Source organism: Cetorhinus maximus, chromosome 2 (genome assembly GCF_964194155.1).
Source record: "Cetorhinus maximus chromosome 2, sCetMax3.hap1.1, whole genome shotgun sequence".
Taxonomy (NCBI): domain Eukaryota; kingdom Metazoa; phylum Chordata; class Chondrichthyes; order Lamniformes; family Cetorhinidae; genus Cetorhinus; species Cetorhinus maximus.
Genome location: NC_135880.1, coordinates 85,172 through 106,594, shown reverse-complemented (window position 1 = coordinate 106,594; position 21,423 = coordinate 85,172). Strand labels below are relative to the sequence as shown.

Genomic DNA, 21,423 nt, shown 5'->3' with positions numbered 1-21,423 from the left:
AAAACCATCGTGTATACATTCAAGGAATTCGCCGTCCTCAGCATTAGTACTAATTAGGTATACCCTGCCTATATGTAGATTGAAGTACCCCATGATTCCTGTATTACCCTTGTTACATGCACCTCTAATTTCCTGATTTATGCCATGCCCTACTGTCATGAAAATATAATAATTTTCATAATGGTATTGGGATTTATTGTAAAGTATTAATAGTGGGGTCTGGATAGTGTGTGTGTCCGTGTGTGACTTAATTGAATTAAAGACAGCTGACCTGAAGGCTTTGTATCAGAAAGGAAGCTAGGTTTGAAATGCTAAATAAATAAACATGGTTGAAGTTTTAGAATGTGAGGTGTATAGGAAAATTTGCATTTTTAGATAAACCAGAGTAATTTGAATTTCAAAAGAGAGGGTGAAATGTTACACTTAGCCAGAAGAAGTCAAACAGTGTTTATTTTTCCCAAAGCTTACTGATAAAATTGGTATTATGAAAGATTTTTATTATTAGAAAGATAAAGTCCAAAGATATATTGGAACAATGGGATTTACATTATAATGGGAGAAACATGTATAAAGGAGATGAGGTTATGTTTAAGGAGAAGGAATTCCAAGATCTAACAAGTGTGAAAAGCCTCCAGCCTCTATGTACCAAGCTGCTCCCTATAGGAACTGAAGCTAAGAGAATTCACTGTGAATATCCCAGTCCAGGATATTTTTGCCTGGGTCTGTTAAAATCTATTTTGTTTTTACTGATGCCTTAATGGGGGGGTGTAACTGGGAGTCAGATTAAAGAGGGGAGCTAGGAGTTATCATAGTAGTAATTTGTAGACCTATGTACGTGCTTAAAATTATTTATTTTATTACTAAATGTTTAATTTAGTTTTGTAAAAATAAACCTCTAAGACTTGGTAGACGTATTACTACTGAATTCAAGGCACGCATCTCAAAATAAAAACAAGTTGCAGAACAATTGTGGCAGTTGTTTCAAGTTTCCCTCTGGGATTTTTTTTCATTCATTCATGGGATGTGGGCATCGCTGGCTAGGCGAGCATTTATTGCCCATCCCTAATTGCCCTCAGAGGGTATTTTTAAGAGTCAACCACATTGCTGTGGGTCTGGAGCCACATGTAGGCCAGGCCAGGTAAGGATGGCAGATTTCCTTCCCTAAAGGACATTCGTGAACCAGATGGGTTTTTACAACAATCTGCAATGATTTCATGGTCATCATTTGACTTTTAATTCCAGATTTTTATTGGATTCAAATTTAACCATCTGCCATGGTGGGATTCGAACCCAGGTCTCCAGAGTATTATGCTGGGTGTCTGGAATATTAGTCCAGTGACAATACCACTCTGCCACTGCTTCCCGGAGCAGCTTTGCATTTACCATCCTCTGTGCCATAACTCCTACATTACCACCACTATTTGGTGACCTATAAACAACTTCTACCAAAAGTTTCCTGCCGCTTGCTGGTTCTGAGCTCCACCCAAACTGATTCTACATCTTGACCTTCTGATCAAAGATCCTCTCTCACTCATGTACTGATTCCATCCTTTATTAACAACACTACCCCACTTCCTTTTCCTTTTTGTCTGTCCTTCCTAAATGCCAAATACCCTTGAACTTTCAGCTCCCACTTGGTCACTCTGCAACTCTGCAGCTACGTCTCTAATGACAATTGGATCCTACCTGTTTACTTCTATTGGTGCCATCAATTCATCTACCTTGTTGCAAATGCTGCGTGCATTTAGATAGAGTGCCTTTAATTCTGACTTATTATTTTTGCAATCTCTAGCCTTAACTGCTGACACACTCTTATGTTTGTACGCTCTTGTCCCTTCTTGACACACTTGGATAGCATTTCCCTTATTGCTATCCTTCCTTCACCCTCTCTCTTTGGTTTATCACATCTCCCTTACCCCGCGTATTTAGTTTAAAGCCCTCTCTACTGCTCTAATTATACGGCTTGCTAGGACACTAGTCCCAGCATGGTTGAAGTGAAGACCGTCCCAATGGTACAGCTCCCGTTTTCCTCAATACTGATGCCAATGCCCCAGGAATCAAAACCCATTTCTTCCACACCAATCTCTGAGCCATGCATTTAACTCTCTAATCTTATTTACCCTACGCCAATTTGCTGGCAGCTCAGGTTCTGCTTTATAATTTAGCCCCTAGCTGCTCATGCTCTCTAAACAGAACCACCTTCTTAGTCCTATCTATGTCATTGGTACCAACCTGGACTATGACCACTGGAATCTGGTAGAGAAACTATTGGAGAAGATTCTGAAGGAGAGAACCTATCTCCACTTGGAGAGGCAAGGTTTGATCAGGGATAGTCAGCATGGCTTTGTCAGAGGGAGGTCATGCCTAAAAAATTTGATTGAATTTTTTGAGGAGGTGACCAGGTGTGTAGATGAGGGTAGTGTAGTTGATGTAGTTTATCTGGATTTCAGCAAAGCCTTTGACAAGGTCCCACATGGGAGACTTATAAAGAAGGCAAATGCACATGGGGTACAGGGTAATTTGATGAGGTGGATTCAAAATTGGCTTAGTTGTAGGAGACAGAGGGTGATAGCAAAAGGCTGCTTTAGTGACTGGAAGCCAGTGTCCAGTGGCGTACCACAGGGATCTGTGCTGGGTCTCCTATTATTCGTCATTTATATAGACGACAGAGATGACTATGTGGGGGGTAGGATTAGTAAGTTTGTGGATGACACAAAGATTGGCCGGGTGGTTAACAGTGAGGTTGAGTGTCTTGGGCTACAGGCAGATATAGACGGGATGGTTAAATGGGAAGATAAGTGGCAGATGGAATTTAACCCTGAAAAGTGTGAGGCGATACACTTTGGAAGGAGTAATTTGACAAGGAAGTATTCAATGAACAACATGATGCTAGGAAGTTCTGAGATCTATGGACACACACACCAAGGCCCCTTTGTTCCTCAGAACTTCCTAGCATCATGTTGTTCATTGAATACTTCCTTGTCAAATTACTCCTTCCAAAGTGTATCGCCTCACACTTTTCAGGGTTAAATTCCATCTGCCACTTATCTGCCCATTTGACCATCCTGTCTATATCTGCCTGTAGCCCAAGACACTCAACCTCACTGTTAACCACCCGGCCAATCTTTCTGAAGGCGGAAGGGCATGTTAGTGGGGTGGTGAAAAAGGCACATGGGATACTTACCTTTATCAATCGAGGCATAGATTACAAAAGTAGGGAGGTCATGTTGGAGTTGTATAGAACCTTGGTGAGGCCACAGCTGGAGTACTGTGTGCAGTTCTGGTCGCCATATTATAGAAAGCATGTGATTGCACTGGAGTGGGTGTAGAGGAGATTCACCAGGATGTTGCCTGGGATAGAACATTTAAGTTTTGAAGAGAGGTTGGATAGACTTGGGTTGTTTTTGTTGGAGCAGAGAAGACTGAGAGCCGACCTGATGGAGGTGTACAAGATTATGAGGGGCATGGACAGGGTGGATAGGGAGCAGCTGTTCCCCTTAGTTGAAGGGTCAGTCACGAGGGGGCTCAAGTTCAAGGTGAGGGGCAGGAGATTTAGGGGGAATGTGAGGAAAAACTTTTTTACCCAGAGGGTGGTGACGGTCTGGAACGTGCTGCCTGGGAGGGTGGTGGAGGCGAGTTGCCTCACATCCTTTAAAAAGTACCTGGATGAGCACTTGGCATGTCATAACGTTCAAGGCTATGGGGCAAGTGCTGCTAAATGGGAATAGGTAGGTAGGTCAGGTGTTTCTCACGTGTCATTGCAGACTCGATGGGCCGAAGGGCCTTTTCTGCACCATGTGATTCTGTTATTCTGTGAAGTTCCCCTCCAGCCCTGAGCAGATATCCCGAACCCTGGCACGGGCAGGCAACACTGCGTTTGAGACTCACGCTTTTGACTGCAGGGAACAGTATCTATCCCCCCGACTATACTGTCTCCTAACAATACCACATTCTTCTTCGCTCTCCCCACTTGAATGGCATCCTTCACCATGGTGCCATAGTCAGTCCGCTCATCCACCTTGCAATCCTTCTCCTTATTGACACAGGTTGCAAGCACCTTGTACGTTTTGGACAAAGTCAGGGGCTGAGGCTCCTCCATTACTACAGACTGGTTCCCCTGAGCTACCTGACTCTCAGTCACACCCTCCTGTTCCTGACCATTGACCAATTCTAAAGTTCTGCCTAACCTAAGGGGAGCGTCTGTCTCCTGGCACAGTGTCCAAGTAACTCTCCCCCTCCCTGATGCCTCAGAATGTCCACAACTCAGACTCCAGCTCAGAAACTCAGAGCCAAAGTTGCCTAAGCTGCAGACACTTTCTGCAGATATGGCTGTCCCGGATTGCAGTGCATTCCAGATTCCTACATGCAACAGTCACGGCACACCACCAGCTCTGTGATTTCTGTCTAGCCTTATTTATTTAATTAGTCAATTAGTTAATAACTTACACAGATAAAGTAATAGAAAGTTGCGCTCTCCTACCCTAGAGACAAGGAAGGATACCCACAACCGCTGGAGGCTGAAAGAAAGTAGAAAATGGTGCACCTCTTTACCCCTCTGCACTGAATTTCCACCTGAACCAAATTCCCAACTCCCCATTCAATCTATGTCTAACTCAGGTGTAGTCTTCTGCCTGTGTGCTCCTCTTTCCTTCAAAATCATGCCCTATACCCCCAAATTCAAGTGAGTAATATATATCAAAAACAGCAACGGCCCTTATACTGAACTTTGTGAACTCCACCTTATACCTCCCCGAGTCTGAGAAACAACCATTCATCACAGCGTTGTGCCCTTAGCCGAATTTATATCCATGCTGCCAATGCCCCTTTATCCCTTTTGCTGTCAAGACTAATATGTCAAATAAGCAAATGGCTTTTGAAAGTCTCCATACACAACAGCAACTGCTATTATCTCTTATCTGATGAAAAAGCTCAAACAATTACGCAAACATGATTTTCCCTTAACAAATCCATGCTGGCTGTCTATTGGCCCATTCTTGTCCAAGTGTCTGTTAATTTTTTCCTGATTATTGGCTCTCAAAGCTTCCCCACCACCAATGTTAAACTAATAATAAAAACGAAAACTGCTGCAAATACTCAGCAGGCCAGACAGCATCTGTGTCTAGAGAAACAGTGTTAATGTTTCAGGTCGAGATAATCTTTCATCAGAAAAAAAAGGCTCTGATGAAAGGACATCTCGAACTAAAATGTTAACTCCATTTCTCTCCACAGATGCTGCTTGACCTGAGTATTTCCACCATTTTCTGATTTAATTTCAGATTTTCAGCTGTATTTTGCTTTTGTACCAATATTAAACTATTCTGAAGTTGCTGGGTTTATCCTTCTCCCCCTTTTCGAGCACATCTTTAACGTTTGCAGTCCTTCAGCTCTCTGGCATCAGCCCTGTATAGAAGGAGGACCAGCAGTCCACAATTTCTACCCTTGCTAACCTCAGCAGTCTGTGATGCATCCCATCAGATTGAGTGAATTATTCAATTGAAGCACTGCTGGCTTCTAGTATTTCCTCTTTATCACCTTTGTCTCATCCGGTATCCCAGCAACCTCCTCATTTATTTTAACTTTTGAAAAGTCCTCTTTCTTGGTTAAACTCTGATGCAAAGTCCTCATTTAGTACCTAAGCCTCTACCTCCACCACTCGATCTACATCTTGGTCGCTAGTTGGTCCTGGATAGGAGATTGGCTGGCTAACAGGAAGCAGAGAGCCGGCATAAATGGGTCTTTTTCAGGTTGGCAAGATGTAACAAGTGGTATGCCACAGGGATCAGAGCTGGGACCTCAACTTTCTACAATTAAAATAAATGACTTGGATGAAGGGATGGATGGGATGGTTGCCAAATTTGCTGATGACACAAAGATAGGTAGGAAAGAGAGCTGTGAAGAGGACATCATGAGGCTACAAAAAGATATAGATGGGTTAAATGAGTGGGAAAAGATCTGGCAAATGGAGTATAATGTGAGAAAATGTGAAATTGTCCATTTTGGTAGGAAGAATACAAGAGAAGCATATTATCTAAATGGTGAGAGATTGGAGAGCTCTGAGATGCAGAAGGATCTAGGTATTCTAGTGCATGAATCACAAAAGGTTAGTATGTAGGGACAGCAGGTAATTAGGAAAGTTAATAGAATGTTATCATTTATTTCAAGGGGAATTGAATACAAAAGTAGGGAGGTTATGCTTCAGTTGTACAGGGCACCAATGGGACCATATCTGGAGTCTTGTGTACAGTATTAGACACCTTATTTAGGGAAGGATGTAAATGCATTGGAAGCAGTTCAAAGAAGGTTTACCAGACTAATACCTGGAAAGGGTGGGTTCTCTTATGAGGAAAGGTTGAACAGACTAGGCTTGTATCTGCTGGAGTTTAGAAGAGTAAGAGGCGACTTGATTGAAACATATGAGATCCTGAGTGGTCTTGACAGGGTGGATGTGGAGAGGATGTTTCCTCTTGTGGGAGAATCTAAAACTAGCAATCATTGTTTAAAAATAAGGGGTCACCCATTTAAAACAGAGATGAGGCAAAAAAATTTTCATTCGGGGGGTTGTGAGTCTTTGGAGCTCTCTTCCTGAAAGGCGGTGGAAGCAGAGTCTTTGAATATCTTTAAGGCAGAGGTGGATAGATTCTTGGTAGGCAAGGTGGTGATAGATTATCAGGGTAGGTTTTGCAGATTTCAGCTTGCTATCAGATCAGCCATGATCTTATTAAATGGCAGGACAGGCTTGAGGAGCTGAATGGCCTATTCCTGCTCCATGCTTGTATGTTCATATAGCCTATCACTCCTCTGACGACCCTTTTATGTTAGCTGCCGTTTGGAGCTTTCAAGACTCAGGTCAGTAGGTTTATATTGGCTAAGGATATCCAGGGATATGGAGACAAAATAAGTAAATGGAGTTGAGAATCAACCATTATCTCATTGAATGGTTGCACAGGCTGGAGGTGCTGTGCTACTCCTGTCCATATGGCCAGTGCTTCAATGTAAAGCAGCTTGACCTTGATAAGTGAGCTCCTGGGGTGCCTCTGTCAGGCATTACTCGTTGAGCATGAAAGATGACGAGAAGCGTTGGTGTTCCTGATGATGTCCAGTCATGTCTGAAGTAAGTGACAAATTGTGGGTAAGGCAATGCTGGTCTGTGGTTAATTTAATGTTTGAGTAACCAGCACTGGGTGGTGCTCTGATTATTTGCTACTAATCAGTATTTGTTCGTTCATACCATAGGTTCATACGAAGTTTCATAATCGACAGGCACATGTTCCTGGCAGTGACACCTCCTGCCTCAGCTTTTCATATGATGGAAATACTCTGGCATCACGTGGTGGTATGTCCCTCTGCCCATACTTATAACTATTTGCCTCTGACTGTCTGTGATAGCATCGGGAATAAGAAGCAAATGTGCATTAGAACCCTGAGATCTTATCAGTGTGTTTGTGTTCCTTGTTGATTTAGATCACGGTTGTCTAGAGTTCAAAAGGGAATTGGGAAAGCTCACCTGGAAGATCAGTGTTCCGCATTCCTTTCCCCTTCCCCTTCCTTTGTTAGACCCTGGACACTGATCCCCTGAGTGGAGATTGTTTATGAGAGAATCAGGGATGAGTGAGAGATGATTTGCAATGGCTGTAGAATGAGATTCGCAGTGTACACCGACTTTGAGCGTGATGCAGAGTACAAAGTGAGAGAGCTGTCAACCTGGTGAAGCTATAACACAGGATTACTTGCGTGCCAAACAGCATAAGCAGCAAGTGATAGACAGAGCTAAGCGATCCCGCAACCAACGGATCAGATTTAAGCTCTGCAGTCCTGCCACATCCTGTCGTGAATGGTGGTGGACAATTAAACAACTGAGTGGAGGAGAAGGCTCCACAAATATCCCCATCATCAATGATGAAGGAGCCCGGCACAGCAGTACAAAAGATAAGGCTGAAGAATTTGCTACAATCTTCAGCCAGAAGTGCCGAGTGGATGACCCATCTCAGCCTCCCCTGGAGGTCCCCAGCATCACAGATGCCAGTCTTTAGCCAATTCGATTGACTCCACGTGATATCAAGAAACGGCTGAATGCACTGGATACTGCAAAAGCTATGGGCACTGACAATATTCCAGCAATAGTACTGAAGACTTGTGCTCCAGAACTTGCCATGCCCTTAGCCAAGCTGTTCCAGTACAGCTACAACATTGGTATCTACCCGGCTATGTGGAAAATTGCCCAGGTATGTCCTGTTCACAAAAAGCAGGACAAGTCCAACCCGGCCAATTACCGCCCCATCATTCTACTCTCGATCATCAGTAAAGTAATAGAAGAGGTCATCAACAGCTATCAAGCAGCACTTGTTTAGCAATGGCCTGCTCACTGACGCCCAGTTTGGGTTCCACCAGGGCCACTCAGTACCTGACCTCGTTACAGCCTTGGTTCAAACATGGACAAAAGAGCAGAATTCCAGAGGTGAGGTAAGTGTGACTGCCCTTGACATCAAGGCAGCATTTGACCAAGTGTGACATCAAGGAGCCCTAGTAAAACTGGAGTCAATGGGAATCGGGGAAAACTCTCCGCTGGTTGGAGTCGTACCTAGCACAAAGGAGGATGGTTGTTATTGTTGGAGGTCAGTTATCTCAGCTCCAGGACATCACTGCAGGAGTTCCTCAGGATAGTGTTCTCGGCCCAACCATCTTCAGCTACCTCATGAATGACCTTCCTTCCATCATAAGATCAGAAGTGGGGATGTTCGCTGATGATTGCACAATATTCAGCACCATTCGCAACTCCTCAGATACAGAAGCAGTCGATGTCCAAATGCACCAAGACCTGGACAATATCCAGGCTTGGGCTGACAAGTAGCAAGTAACATTCACACCACACAAGTGTCAGGCAAAGATCATCTCCAACAAGAGAGAGAATCCAACCATCACCCCTTGATGTTCAATGGCATTACCAATACTGAATCCCCTACCATCAACACCTGGGGGCTACCATTGACCAGAAACTGAACTGGACTTGGAACTGTATCGCCGTTCCTTCACTGTCGCTGGGTCAATATCCTGCAATTCCCTCCCGTGCAGCACTGTCAGTTTTCCTGCACCACAAGGACTGCAGTGGTTCAAGAAGTGGTTCAGCATGGTTTTGTTAAGGGGAGGTCATGTCTGACCAATTTGATTGAATTTTTCTAAGAGGTGACTAGGTGTGTGGATGAGGGCAATGCATTTGATGTAGTCTACTTGGACTTCAGCAAGGCTTTTGATAAGGTCCCGCAAGGGAGACTGATAACGAAGGTAAGAGCCCATCAGATCCAAAGCAATTTGGCAAATTGGCTGAGTGGCAGGAAGCAGAGGGTGATGGTTGAGGGGTGTTTTGTGACTGGATGCCTGTGTCCAGTGGGATTCCACAAGGATCGGTGTTGGGTCCCTTGCTGTTTATGGTATATATAAACGATTTAGACTTGAATGTAGGAGGGTTGATCAGTAAGTGTGTGGATGACACGAAAATTGGTGGGGTGGTAAATAGTGAAGAGGATAGCCTTAGATTACAGGAGGATGTAGACAGGCTGATCAGTGACAAATGGAATTTGATCCGGATAAGTGTGAGGTGATGTACTTGGGCAGGACAAACAAGGCATGGGAATACACAATGAATGGTAGGACCCTGGGAAGTACCGAGGATCAGAGGGGCCTTGGGGTGCATGTCCACCGGTCCCTTAAGGTAGCAGGATGGGTCAATAAGGTGGATAAGAAGGCATATGGGATACTTGCCTTTATTAGCTGAGGCATAGAATATAAGAGCAGGGAGGTTATGCTGGAACTGTATAAAATGCTGGTTAGGTCACAGCTAGAGTATTGCGTGCAGTTCTGGAATCTGCATTATAGGAAGGATGTGATTGCACTAGACAGAGTGCACAGGAGATCTACCAGGATGTTGCCTGGGCTGGAGAGTTTTAGCTATGAGGAGAGATTGGATAGATTGGGGCTATTTTCCTTGGAGCAGAGGAGATTTAGGGGGGACATGATTGAGGTGTATAAAATTATGAGGGTCATAGATAGGGTAGACAGGAAGGAACTTTTCCCCTTGGTGGAGGGATCAATAACCAGGGAGCATAGATTTAAGGTAAGGGGCAGGAGGTTTAGATGGGATGTGAGGAAGAATCGTTTCACCCAGAGGGTGGTGGGAATCTGGAACTCACTGCCTGAAAGGGTGGTAGAGGCAGAAACCCTCAACATTTAAGAAGTATTTGGATATGCACCTGCGATGCCATGGCATACAAGGCTATGGGCCTAGTGCTGGAAAACAGGATTAGAATAGTTAGATACTTGTTTGACCGGCGCAGACTCGATGGGCCGAAGGGCCTTTTTCTGTGCTGTAGACCTCTATGACTCTAAGGCGGTTCACTTCCACCTTCTCCTGCGCAATTAAGTGTGGGCAATAAATGCTGGCCTAGCTTCCACGTCCCGTGAAAGAATTTTAAAAAAATATAAATACTCTGGCTACAAGAGCAGGTCAGAGACTAGGAATCATGTGACGAGTAACTCACCCCCAACTCCCCAAAGCCTGTCCACAATCCACAAGGCACCAGTCAGGAGTGTGGTGGAATACCCCCTACTTGACTGGATGAGTGCAGCTCCCATAACACTCAAGAAGCTTGACACCATCCAAGACAAAACAGCCCGCTTGATTGGCACCACATCCACAAACATTCACTCCTTCCACCACCGAGGCACAGTAGCAGCAGTGTGTCCAATACAAAATGCACTGCAGGAATTCACCAGTGCTCGTTCAACAGCACCTTCCAAATCCACGACCTCGACCATCTAGAAGGACAAGGGCAGCAGATAGATGGGAACACCACCACCTGGAAGTTCCCCTCCAAGTCACTCACCAACCTGACTTGGAAATTTGTCGCCATTCCTTCACTGTTGCTGGATCAAAATCCTGGAACTCCCTCCCTAACAGCACTGTGGGTGTACCTACACCACAAGGACTGCAGCGGTTCAAGAAGGCAGCTCACCACCACCTCCTCAAGGGCAACTGCGGATGGGCAATAAATGCTGGCCCAGCCAGGGAAGCCCACATCTCATGAATGAATAAAAAATCTGACTTTTATAGGCATACAAATAGGAAATGGGTGGGAAAAAGAGGAGTAGGGCCGATTAGGGATCAAAAAGGGCATTGATGCATGGAGATGGAGGGCATTGCTAAGGCAATAATTGAATGCTTTGCATCTGTCTTTACTGACGAAGAAGATGCTGCCCAGGCTATGGTGAAAGAGGAGGAAATTCAGAAGCTAGGAAGGTTTAAAATTGATAAGAAGGTGGTATTTGATAGGCTATCCATACTTAAAGTGCATAAGGCACCAGGACGGCTGAAATGCATCTAAGGATACTGAGGGAAATGAGACTGGAATTTGTAGAGGCACTGGCCATAATTTTTGTCTACTTTAGACTCAGGTGGTGCCAGAGGACTGAAGAATTGCAAATGTTATTCCCTTGTTTAAAAATGGGTGTAAAGATAAGCCCAGCAACCACAGGCCAGTCAGTTTAACTTCGGTGGTGGGGACAGTTCTAGAAACAATAATTCGGGACAAAAGTAATCGTCACATGGAGAAATGCAGGTTAATTAAGGAAAGCCAGCATGGATTTCTTAAGGGAAAATCATGTTTAACTGATGATCTGGAGTTTTTGAATAGGTAACACAGAGGATTGATAAGGGCAATGCTGTTGATGTGGTGTACCAGGACTTCCAAAACACATTGATATGCCACACAACAGACTTCTGACCAAAGTTTTCTCTCATGGAATAAAAGGGAAAGTAGCAACATGGATATGGAATTGATTAAGTGACAGGAAACAAAGAGTAGTGGTTATTGGATGTTTTTCAGGCTGGAGGAAGGTTTGAGGTGGAGTTCCCAGAGGTCAGTGATAGATCCTTCTTTTTCCTGGTATTTATTAATGACCTAAGTGTACAGCACTGTGGGTATACCTACATGACATGGACTGCAGCAGTTCAAGAAGGCAGCTCACCACCAACTTCTCAAGGGCAACTACGGATGGGCAATAAATGCTGGCCCAGCCAGCAAAGCCCACATCCTGTGAATGAATAAAAAAAGGGACACAGTTTCGAAATTTGCAAATCATATAAAAGTTGGAAGCATTGTGGACTGTGAAGAGGATAGTGTAAAACTTCAAAAGGACATAGGTTGAAATGGGTGGACTTGTGGCAGATGGAGTTCAACGCGGAGAAATGTGAAGAGGTTCATTTTGGTCAGAAGAACATGGAGAGCCAATATAAAATAAAGGATGCAATACTAAAGGGGGGGTGCAGGAGCAGAGGGACGTGGGTGTATATGTGCATAAGTCATTGAAGGTGGCAGGACAGGTTGAGAGAGTGGTTAATAAAGCATACATTATCCTAGGCTTTATGAATAGGGGAAAAGAGTACAAGAGCACAGAGGTTATGTTGAAGTTGTACAAGACACTGGTTCAGGCTCAGCTAGAGTATTGCACCCAGTTCTGGACGCCACACTCTAGGAAAGATATGAAATCATTAGAGAGAGTGCAGAAAAGATTCACGAGAATGGTTCCTGGGATGAGGAATTTCAGTTATGAAGACAGATTGGAGAAGTTGGGACTGCTTTCCTTGGAGAAAAGAAGGCTGAGAGGGGATTTGATAGAGCCATAGAGTTATACAGCATAGAAACATGCCCTTTGGTTCATCATGTCCGTGCTGGTCATCAAGCATCTTTCTATTTTAATCCCATTATCCAGCACTTGGTCTGTAGCCCTGTATGCCATGGCATTTCAAGTGCTCATCTAATTACTTCTTAAATCTTGTGAGGGTTCCTGCCTCTACCACACGCTCTGGCAGTGTGTTCCATTTTCCAACCACCCCTCTGAGTGAAAAATATTTTCCTCAAATCCTCTTAACCTCTTGCCCCTTAGCTTAAATCTCTGCTCCCTGGTTATTGACACCTCCGCTAATGGGAAGAGTTTCTTCCCATCTACCCTATCTATGCCCATCATAATTTTGTATACCTCTATCAGATCCCCCCTCAGCTTTCTCTGCTGTAAGGAAAACAACTCTAGCCTATCCAGTCTCTCTTCATAGCTGAAATGCTTCAGCCCAGGCAACATCCTGGTGAATCTCCTCTGAACCCCCTCCAGTGCAATCACATCCTTATAGTGTGGCGACTAGAACTGCACACAGTACTCCAGCTGTGGCCTAATTAGCGTTTTATGCAGCTCCAACATAATCTCCCTGCTCTTATATTCTATGCCTCGGCTAATAAAGGCAAGTATCCCATCTGCCTTCTTAACCACCTTATTTACCTGTGCTGCTGCCTTCAGGGATCTATGGACATGTACACCAAAGTCCCTCTGATGCTCTGTACTTCCTAGGGTCCTACCATTCATTGCATATTCCCTTGCCGTGTTAGCCCTCCAAAAATGCATCACCTCACACTTCTCAGGATTAAATTCCATTTGCCACTGCTCTGCCCATTTTACCAGCCCATTTATATCGTTCTGTAATCTAAGTCTTCCATCCTCACTATTTACGACACCACCAATTTTCATGTAATCTGTGAACTTGCCGATTATGCCTTCTGTATTCACATCTAAATCATTAATGTACGCTACAAACAGCAAGGGTCCCAACACCATAAGACCATAAGACATAGGAGCAGAAATTAGACCAATCGGCCCATCGAGTTTGCTCCGCCATTCAGTCATGGCTGATAAGTTTCTCAACCACATTCTCCCACCTTCTCCCCGATCCTTGTGGTACACCACTCGTCACAGACTTTCGATCACAAAAACAACTTTAGGCCATCACCCTCTGCATCCTGCCATTAAACCAATTCTAGATCTCATTTGCCAAATTGCCCTGCATCTCATGGGCTCTTACCTTCTTGACCATTCTCCCAATTGGGACCTTCTCAAAAGCCTTACTGAAGTCCATGTAGACTACATCAACTGCACTATTTCATCTCCACCGCTAGTCACCTCCTCTCAAAATTCAATCAGATTTGTTAGACACGACCTCCCCCTAATAAAGCCACGCTGACTATTCCTGATTAATCCCTGCCTCTCCAAATGGAGATTAACCCTGCCCCTCAGAATTTTTTTCCAATAGTTTCCCTATCACTGATGTTAGACTCACTGGCCTGTAATTACCTGATTTATCCCTACTACCCTTCTTGAATAATGGTACCACATTTGCTGTCCTCCAGTCCTCTGGCACCTCTCCTGTGGCCAGAAAGAATTTGAAAATTAGTGTCAAAGCTCCTGCAATCTCCTCCCTTGTCTCACATAGCAGTCTAGGATACATCACATCTGGGCCTGGGATTTATCCACTTTTAAGCCTGCTAAAACCACTAATACCTCCTCCCTTTCAATGCTAATTTGTTCAGGTATATCACAGCCCCCCTTCTTGGTTTCTGCACCTAAATCGTCTTCCTCCATAGCGAACACAGATGAAAAGTAATCATTCAAAACCTCACCTATGTCCTCCAGCTCCACGTGCAGATTGCCACTTGGGTCCCTAATGGGCCCTTCTCTTTCCCTGGTTATCCTCTTGTCCTTAATATATTTATAAAATGCTTGGGGATTTTCCTTTATCTTGCCCGCCAGTGTTATTTCATGACTCCTCTTCGCTCTCCTAATTACTTTTTTAAGTTTCCCTTGACACTTTCTATACTCCTCTAGGCCTTTTGCTGTTTTCAGCCCTCTGTATCTGCCATAACTTCCTTTTTTTTTCCTTATCCAATCCACTATATCTTTTGACACCCAGAGTTCCCTGGACTTGTTGGTCCTACCCTTCACCTTTATGGGAACATGTTGGCCCTGAACTCTCACTATTTCCTTTTTGAATGACTCCCACTGGTCTGATGTAGACTTTCCTACAAGTAGCTGTTCCCAGTCCACTTTTGCCAGATCCTGTCTTATCATATTAAAATCGGCCTTCCCCCAATTCAGGACCTTTATTTCCGGTCCATCTTTGTCCTTTTCCATAACTACCTTAAATCTTAGAGTTATGGTCACTATCCCCAAAATGCTCCCCTACTGACACTTCTACCACTTGCCAGGCTTCATTCCCTAAGATTAGGTCCAGTACCGCCCCTTCTCTTGTAGGATGTGTTGGCTCAAAAAGCTCTCCTGGGTGCACTTTAAGAATTCCGTCCCCTTTAAGCCTTTCACACTAAGACTCTCCCAGTTAATACTGGGGAAGCTGAAATCCCTACTTTTATTACGCTATTATTTTTACACTTCTCTGAGATTTGCCTATATATCTGCTCCTTTACCTTTGACTGTTTGGAGGCCTTTGGTACACTCCCAGCAAAGTGATTGCCCCCCTTTTTTTTAAGTTCTACCTATATGGCCTCATTTGAAGAACCTTCTAAGATGCCATCCCACTTTACTGCTGTAATTGACTCCTTGATCAACAATGTAATGCCACCTCCTTTTTTACACCCACCCCCATCACGCCTGAAGATTTTATACCCTAGAATATTGAGCTGCCAGTCCTGCCCTTCCCCCAACCATGTCTCTGTGATAGCAACAATATCACATTCACATGTGTTAATCAATGCCCTCAATTTATCTACCTTATTTGTAAGACTCATTGCGTTAAAATAGATGCAGTCCAGCCTTGTATTATTCCTTTGTGCCTTAACAGGCCTATATTTGCTCTGCCTTCCAGACTGACTTAGTTTCTCTTCTACATTTGGCTGTGCATCACCCCCTACCGTACCTCCACTCTGTATCCCATCCCCCTCCCAAATTTGTTTAAACCCCACCCCCCAACAGCACTAACAAACCTCTCTGCAAGGATGTTGGTCCTGCTCCGGTTCAGTTGCAACCCGTCCGACTTGTAAAGACCCCACCTTCGCCAGAAACAGACCCAGTGATCCAGGAAACTGAAGCCCTCCCTCCTGCACCATCTTTTCAGCCACGCATTCATCCTCTCTATCCTGCTATTCCTATACTTTCCAGCACATGGCACAGGGAGCAACTCAGAGATTACAACCTTTGAGGTCCTGCTTTTTAATCTGCTACCTAGCTCCCTAAATTCTTGTTTGCAGGACCTCATCCCTCTTCCTACCTATGTCGTTGGTAACCAATGTGAACCACGACCTCTGACTGTTCGCCCTCCCCCTTCAGAATGCTCTGCAGCTGTTCTCTGACATCCTTGACCCTGGCACCAGGGAGGCAACCCTGGACCCATCCTGGAGTCACGTCTACGGCCACAGAAGTGCCTGTTTGCACCCCTCACTATTGAGTCTCCTTCCACTATTGTTCTTGCACCCTTACTCCTCCCCCCTTGTGCAGCTGAGCCACTCACAATGCTGTGAATTTGGCTCTGGCTGCACTCTCCAGAGGAACCTTCACCCTCACCGTTTTACAACACAGAAAAATGGTTCTTGAATAAGATGCACTCTGGGGCTTTCCTGACTACCTGCCTGCCTCCCTTCTTCTGACTAGGGGTCCCCCATTCCCTCTCTGACTGTACTCCCTTAAGCTGTGGAGTGACCACATCGAAAAAGAGCTATGCACGTAACCCCCAGCCTCGCGGATGCCCCGCTGTGTCTCCAGCTGACGCTCAAACTCCGAAACCTGTTGCTCAAGCTGGTCAAGCCGGTGGCACTTCCTGCACATGTTGTCATCCAGACTGCAGGAAGTGTTTAAGAATTCCCACGTGCTGCAGGCCGTACAACACACGGGACTAAGCTCTCTTGCCGTACTTTTTGTTTTTAATTAAATAACTATTTCCTTAAATTTAAGTCCCGCTCTGCTCAGAGGTATTCAAAATCATGAGGGGCCTGGACAGATTAGATAGAGGGAAACTGTTCCCACACGTGAAAGAATCGACAACAAGGAGGCACAGATTTAAATAATTGGCTAAAGGAGCAAAAGCAATGTGAGAAAACTTTTTCACGTAGTGAGTGGTTAAGGTCTGGAATGTACTACCTGAGAGTGTGGTGGAGGCAGCTTCAATCGAGGCATCCAAGAGGGAATTAGACTTATTTGAAAAGGAACAATGTGGAGGTTATGGGGAGAAGGCGGGAGAATGGGACTAAGTAACTTGCTCATTTGGAGAGTCAGTGCAAACACGATGGATCAAATGGCCTCCTGCTGTGCTGTAAAAATTCTGTGATTCTGTGAATTCAGTTTTGCTAGGGCTCCTTGATGTCATAATTGGTCAAACACTGCCTTGATGACAAGAGCAGTCATTCTCACCTCACCTCTGGAGTTCAACTCTTTTATTCATGTTTGGATCAAGGCTGGAATGAGGCCACAAGCCGAGTGGCCCTGGTGGAACCGGATTTAAAGATTAAAATGTTGCTCATATGTTTTCTAGGAGATGACACCATTAAAACCTGGGATATGAGGAATTTTCGGAACCCTTTGAATGTGGCATCTGGCCTCCCCAACATCTTCCCAATGTGAGTTTCTGCAATTAGAACTGCAATTGAAACTTTAAAAAAATCTTGTATTTACTTAGGCAATGCCTTTTATGACCACCAGATGTCCGAAAAATGTTTTACAGCCAATGAAGTACTTGTGGCATGTTAGCCACGGTTGTAATATAAAAGGAAATGTAAAACTAACATGTTAATATAAAAAGCTGAAGGAAAACCTCCCTCAGTGCCCTTGTTATTGGAGCACAAAAACAGGGGAATTATGCTGAACTAATGGAAAGCTCTGGTTAGGCCACAACTAGAGTATCGCTTCCAATTCTAGCCACCACACTTTCGGAATGATGTGAAGGTCCTTGAGAGAGTACAGAAGAGATTTACTAAAATGGTTCAAGGGATTAGGGATTTTAGCTGCAACGTTATGTAGTAGAAACAAAACCAGAAAATGTTTGTAATACTGAGCAGATTAGGCAGGATTCGTGGAGAGAAACAGAGTTGACATTCCAGGTCAATGAACCTTCTGATGAGGAAGAGCTCTTTTACGCAGCAAATATTAATGACCTGGAATTTACTGGTCAGGATGGTGTTGGAAGTGGAGGCAATAAATGATTTGAGTTGAGGGAATTAAGCTTGCAGGGCTACAGAGAGAGAATGGGGAATGGGACTGACTGGATTGCTCCAGAGAGCCAGCATGGACTCGATGGGATTAGGTAATTCAAATTTGGTCTGTGATCAGGGGCAGGAGGGTGTGACTGCAGGTGAAGCAGATGTGGGGACCCAGGGAGTAGCGTTTGAGAGGCCTCGGCCCTTGCAACTGTCCAACAGTTACAAGCTTCTTGCAAGCTGTGTGGACGAGAGCGGGGATTGCGGGGAGGATGAGCGAACTGACCATAGCACCGTGGTACAGGGAGCCATTCAAGCTGGGGGAGGAAATAGGAACCTATTACTGGTAGGGAACAGTATAACTACGGGGGTTAGATACTGCTCTCGGCAGCCGTGAGAGTGACTCCTGAAGGCTGTGTTGCCTGCCTGGTGCCTGGGTTAAGGACATCTCCTCGGGGCTGGAGAGGAATTTGGTGTGGGAGGGGAGGGATCCGTTGTTGTCGTCCATGTTGGTACTAACGACATTGATAGGACTAGAAAGGAGGTTCTGCTGAAAGAATTTGAACAGTTAGGAGCTAAATTAAAAAGCAGAACCTCCAAGGTAATAATCTCGGGATTGCTACCTGAGCCACGGGCAAACTGGCATGCGGTACATAAAGTCAAGGAGTTAAATGTGTGGCTCAAAGGTTGGTGTGGGAGGAATGGGTTTCAGTTCATGGGGCACTGGCACCAGTACTGGGGTAGGAGGGAGCTGTTCCGGTGGGACGGGCTTCACTTGAACTGTGCTGGGACCAGTGTCCTGGCAAACCGAATAACTAGGACTGTCGAGAGGGCTTTAAACTAAATAGAGGGGGGCAGGGTTCTAGAAAGGGGATACATAGGCTTACAAAGCAAAAAGATATGGCAGCCTTGCAGGGCAACTATTTAGGTAATGATACCCAGAGTGTGACAGGAAGGGATAGAGTGTACAAACATAAAAAACGAGCAGCAAATAAGGTCAAAGGAGGAAAAAATGGAAAAAAGGCAAAATTAATGGGCCTTTACTTAAATGCGCGTGGTATTCGGAACAAAATAAATTAATTAACTGTGCAAATAGATGTTAATGGGTATGATTTTATAGCCAGCACGGAGACATGGTTACAAGGAGATCAAAGCTGGGAATGAAATATTCAGGGGTATTTTTTTCTTAATATTCATTCATGGGATGTGGGCGTCACTGGCTAGGCCAGCATTTATTGCCCATTCCTAATTGCCCTTGCTCAGGGGACATTTAAGAGTCAATCACATTGCTGTGGGTCTGGGGTCGCATGTAGGCCAGACCAGGCAAGGACAGCAGATTTCCTTCCCTAAAGGACATTAGTGAGCCGGATGGGTTTTTATGACAATCAACAATGGTTTTATGGTCATCATTAGACTTTTAATTCCAGATTTTTATTGAATTCAAATTCCACCATCTGCCGTATGTGACTTTTCGAAAGGACCGGCAGGAAGGAAAGGGTGGTGGGGTAGCTTTGTTAGTACGAGATGGAATAAGTACGATAGCAAGAAAGAGCCTTGGATCGGAAGATGTGGAATTCATAAGGGTAGAGGTAAGAAATAACAAGGGGAAGAAGATACTGATGGGAGTGGTCTATAGGCCCTGTCATGAAGCTATTAATGTATATAATGTTATTGGGACCATTTCTGGGGGCGGTGGGACTTGTACAAGGCAGACGGGTTGCACCTGAACCGGAATGGGACCAACATCCTTGAGGGGAGGATTGCTAATGCTGTTGGGGAAGTTTTAAACTAACTTGGCAGGGGGTAGGATCCTGAGAGGAGGTTCAGCCGCCAAAATTGGAAGAGAGAGCAAGTGAGCCTGAAAGGCATAGAAAGTATAGGCCAGTTAAGGCACAAGGGAGTTTGGCAAGGCTGGATGGTATTTATTTTAATGCAAGGAGTCTGACGAATAAGGCAGATGAGTTGAGGGCACAGATTAACACATGGAATTATGATGTCATTGCTGTCACAGAGACATGGCTGAGAGAGGGGCAGGATTGGCAGCTCAACATTCCGGGATATGGAATCTTCAGGTGAGACAGGGGAGGGGGTAAGAGAGGAGGAGGCATTGCATTATTAGTTAAGGAGTCAGTTCCTGCAGCAAGGAGAGATGATATCTTGGAGGGGGCATCGAATGAAGCTTTGTGGGTAGAGCTTAGGAACAAAAAAGGGGCAACCACATTGTTAAGTGTTTATCATTGACCCCCAGATAGTCAGTAGGAAATTGAGGAGCAAACATGTGCACAATTTGTGGAGGTGAAGACAAGAACAATAGAGTAATTATATTATGTGATTTCAACTTTCCCAACATTAATTGGGATAGACATAGTGTTAAGGGCTTGAATGGAGTGGATTTCTTGAAATGTGTATAGGAAACTTTTTAGGTCAATATGTAGAGGGTCCAACAAGGGACGGCGCAGTGTTGGACCTAATTCTGGGGAATGATACCGGACAGGTGTCTGAGGTGGTGGTGGGGGAGCATTTTAGTGATAGCGACCACAACATGGTACAGTTTAAGTTTGTTATGGACAAAGAAATAGACAGAATTTTTAATTCCTCTCTGGCCACGGGGGAGGTGCCAGAGGACTGGAGAACAGCTAATGTGGTTCCGCTATTTAAGAGGGGTTGCAGAGATAAGCCAGGGAACTACAGGCCAGTGAGTCTCACATCAATGGTAGGGAAACTATTGGAGAAAATTCTGAAGGAGAGAATCTATCTCCACTTGGAGAGGCAAGGTTTAATCAGGGATAGTCAGCATGGCTTTGTCAGAGGGAGGTCATGCCTAACAAATTTGATTGAATTTCTTGAGGAGGTGACCAGGTGTATAGATGAGGGTAGTGTAGTTGATGTAGTTTATCTGGATTTCAGCAAAGCCTTTGACAAGGTCCCACATGGGAGACTTATAAAGAAGGCAAATGCACATGGGATACAGGGTAATTTGATAAGGTGGATTCAAAATTGGCTTAGTTGTAGGAGACAGAGGGTGATGACGGAAGGATGCTTTCGTGACTGGAAGCCCGTGACCAGTGGCGTACCACAGGGATGTGTGCTGGGTCCCCTATTATTCGTCATTTATATAAATGACAAAGATGCCTATATGGGGGGTAGGATTAGTAAATTTGCGGATGACACAAAGATTAGCTGGGTGGTTAACTCACTGTTGAGTGTCTTGGGCTACAGGAAGAAATAGACGGGATGGTCAAATGGGCAGATAAGTGGCAGATGGAATTTAACCCTGAAAAGTGTGAGGCGATACACTTTGGAAGGAGTAATTTGACAAGGAAATATTCAATGAACGGCATGACACTAAGAAGTTCTGAGGAACAAAGGGACCTTGGCGTGTGCGTCCATAGATCTCTGAAGGTGGAGG

General features: G+C 44.7%; 1 protein-coding gene across 1 annotated transcript in view; it reads left to right on the top strand.

The window, feature by feature from the left end:
* wdr70 (WD repeat domain 70) overlaps nt 1–21,423 on the top strand; it is a 156,358-nt gene that overhangs the window by 76,179 nt on the left and 58,756 nt on the right. The window contains exons 11-12 of the mRNA XM_078560030.1: nt 7,234–7,333; nt 17,354–17,438. Coding sequence (XP_078416156.1) covers nt 7,234–7,333; nt 17,354–17,438 — 185 coding nt within the window. The remainder of the gene's footprint in view (nt 1–7,233; nt 7,334–17,353; nt 17,439–21,423) is intronic.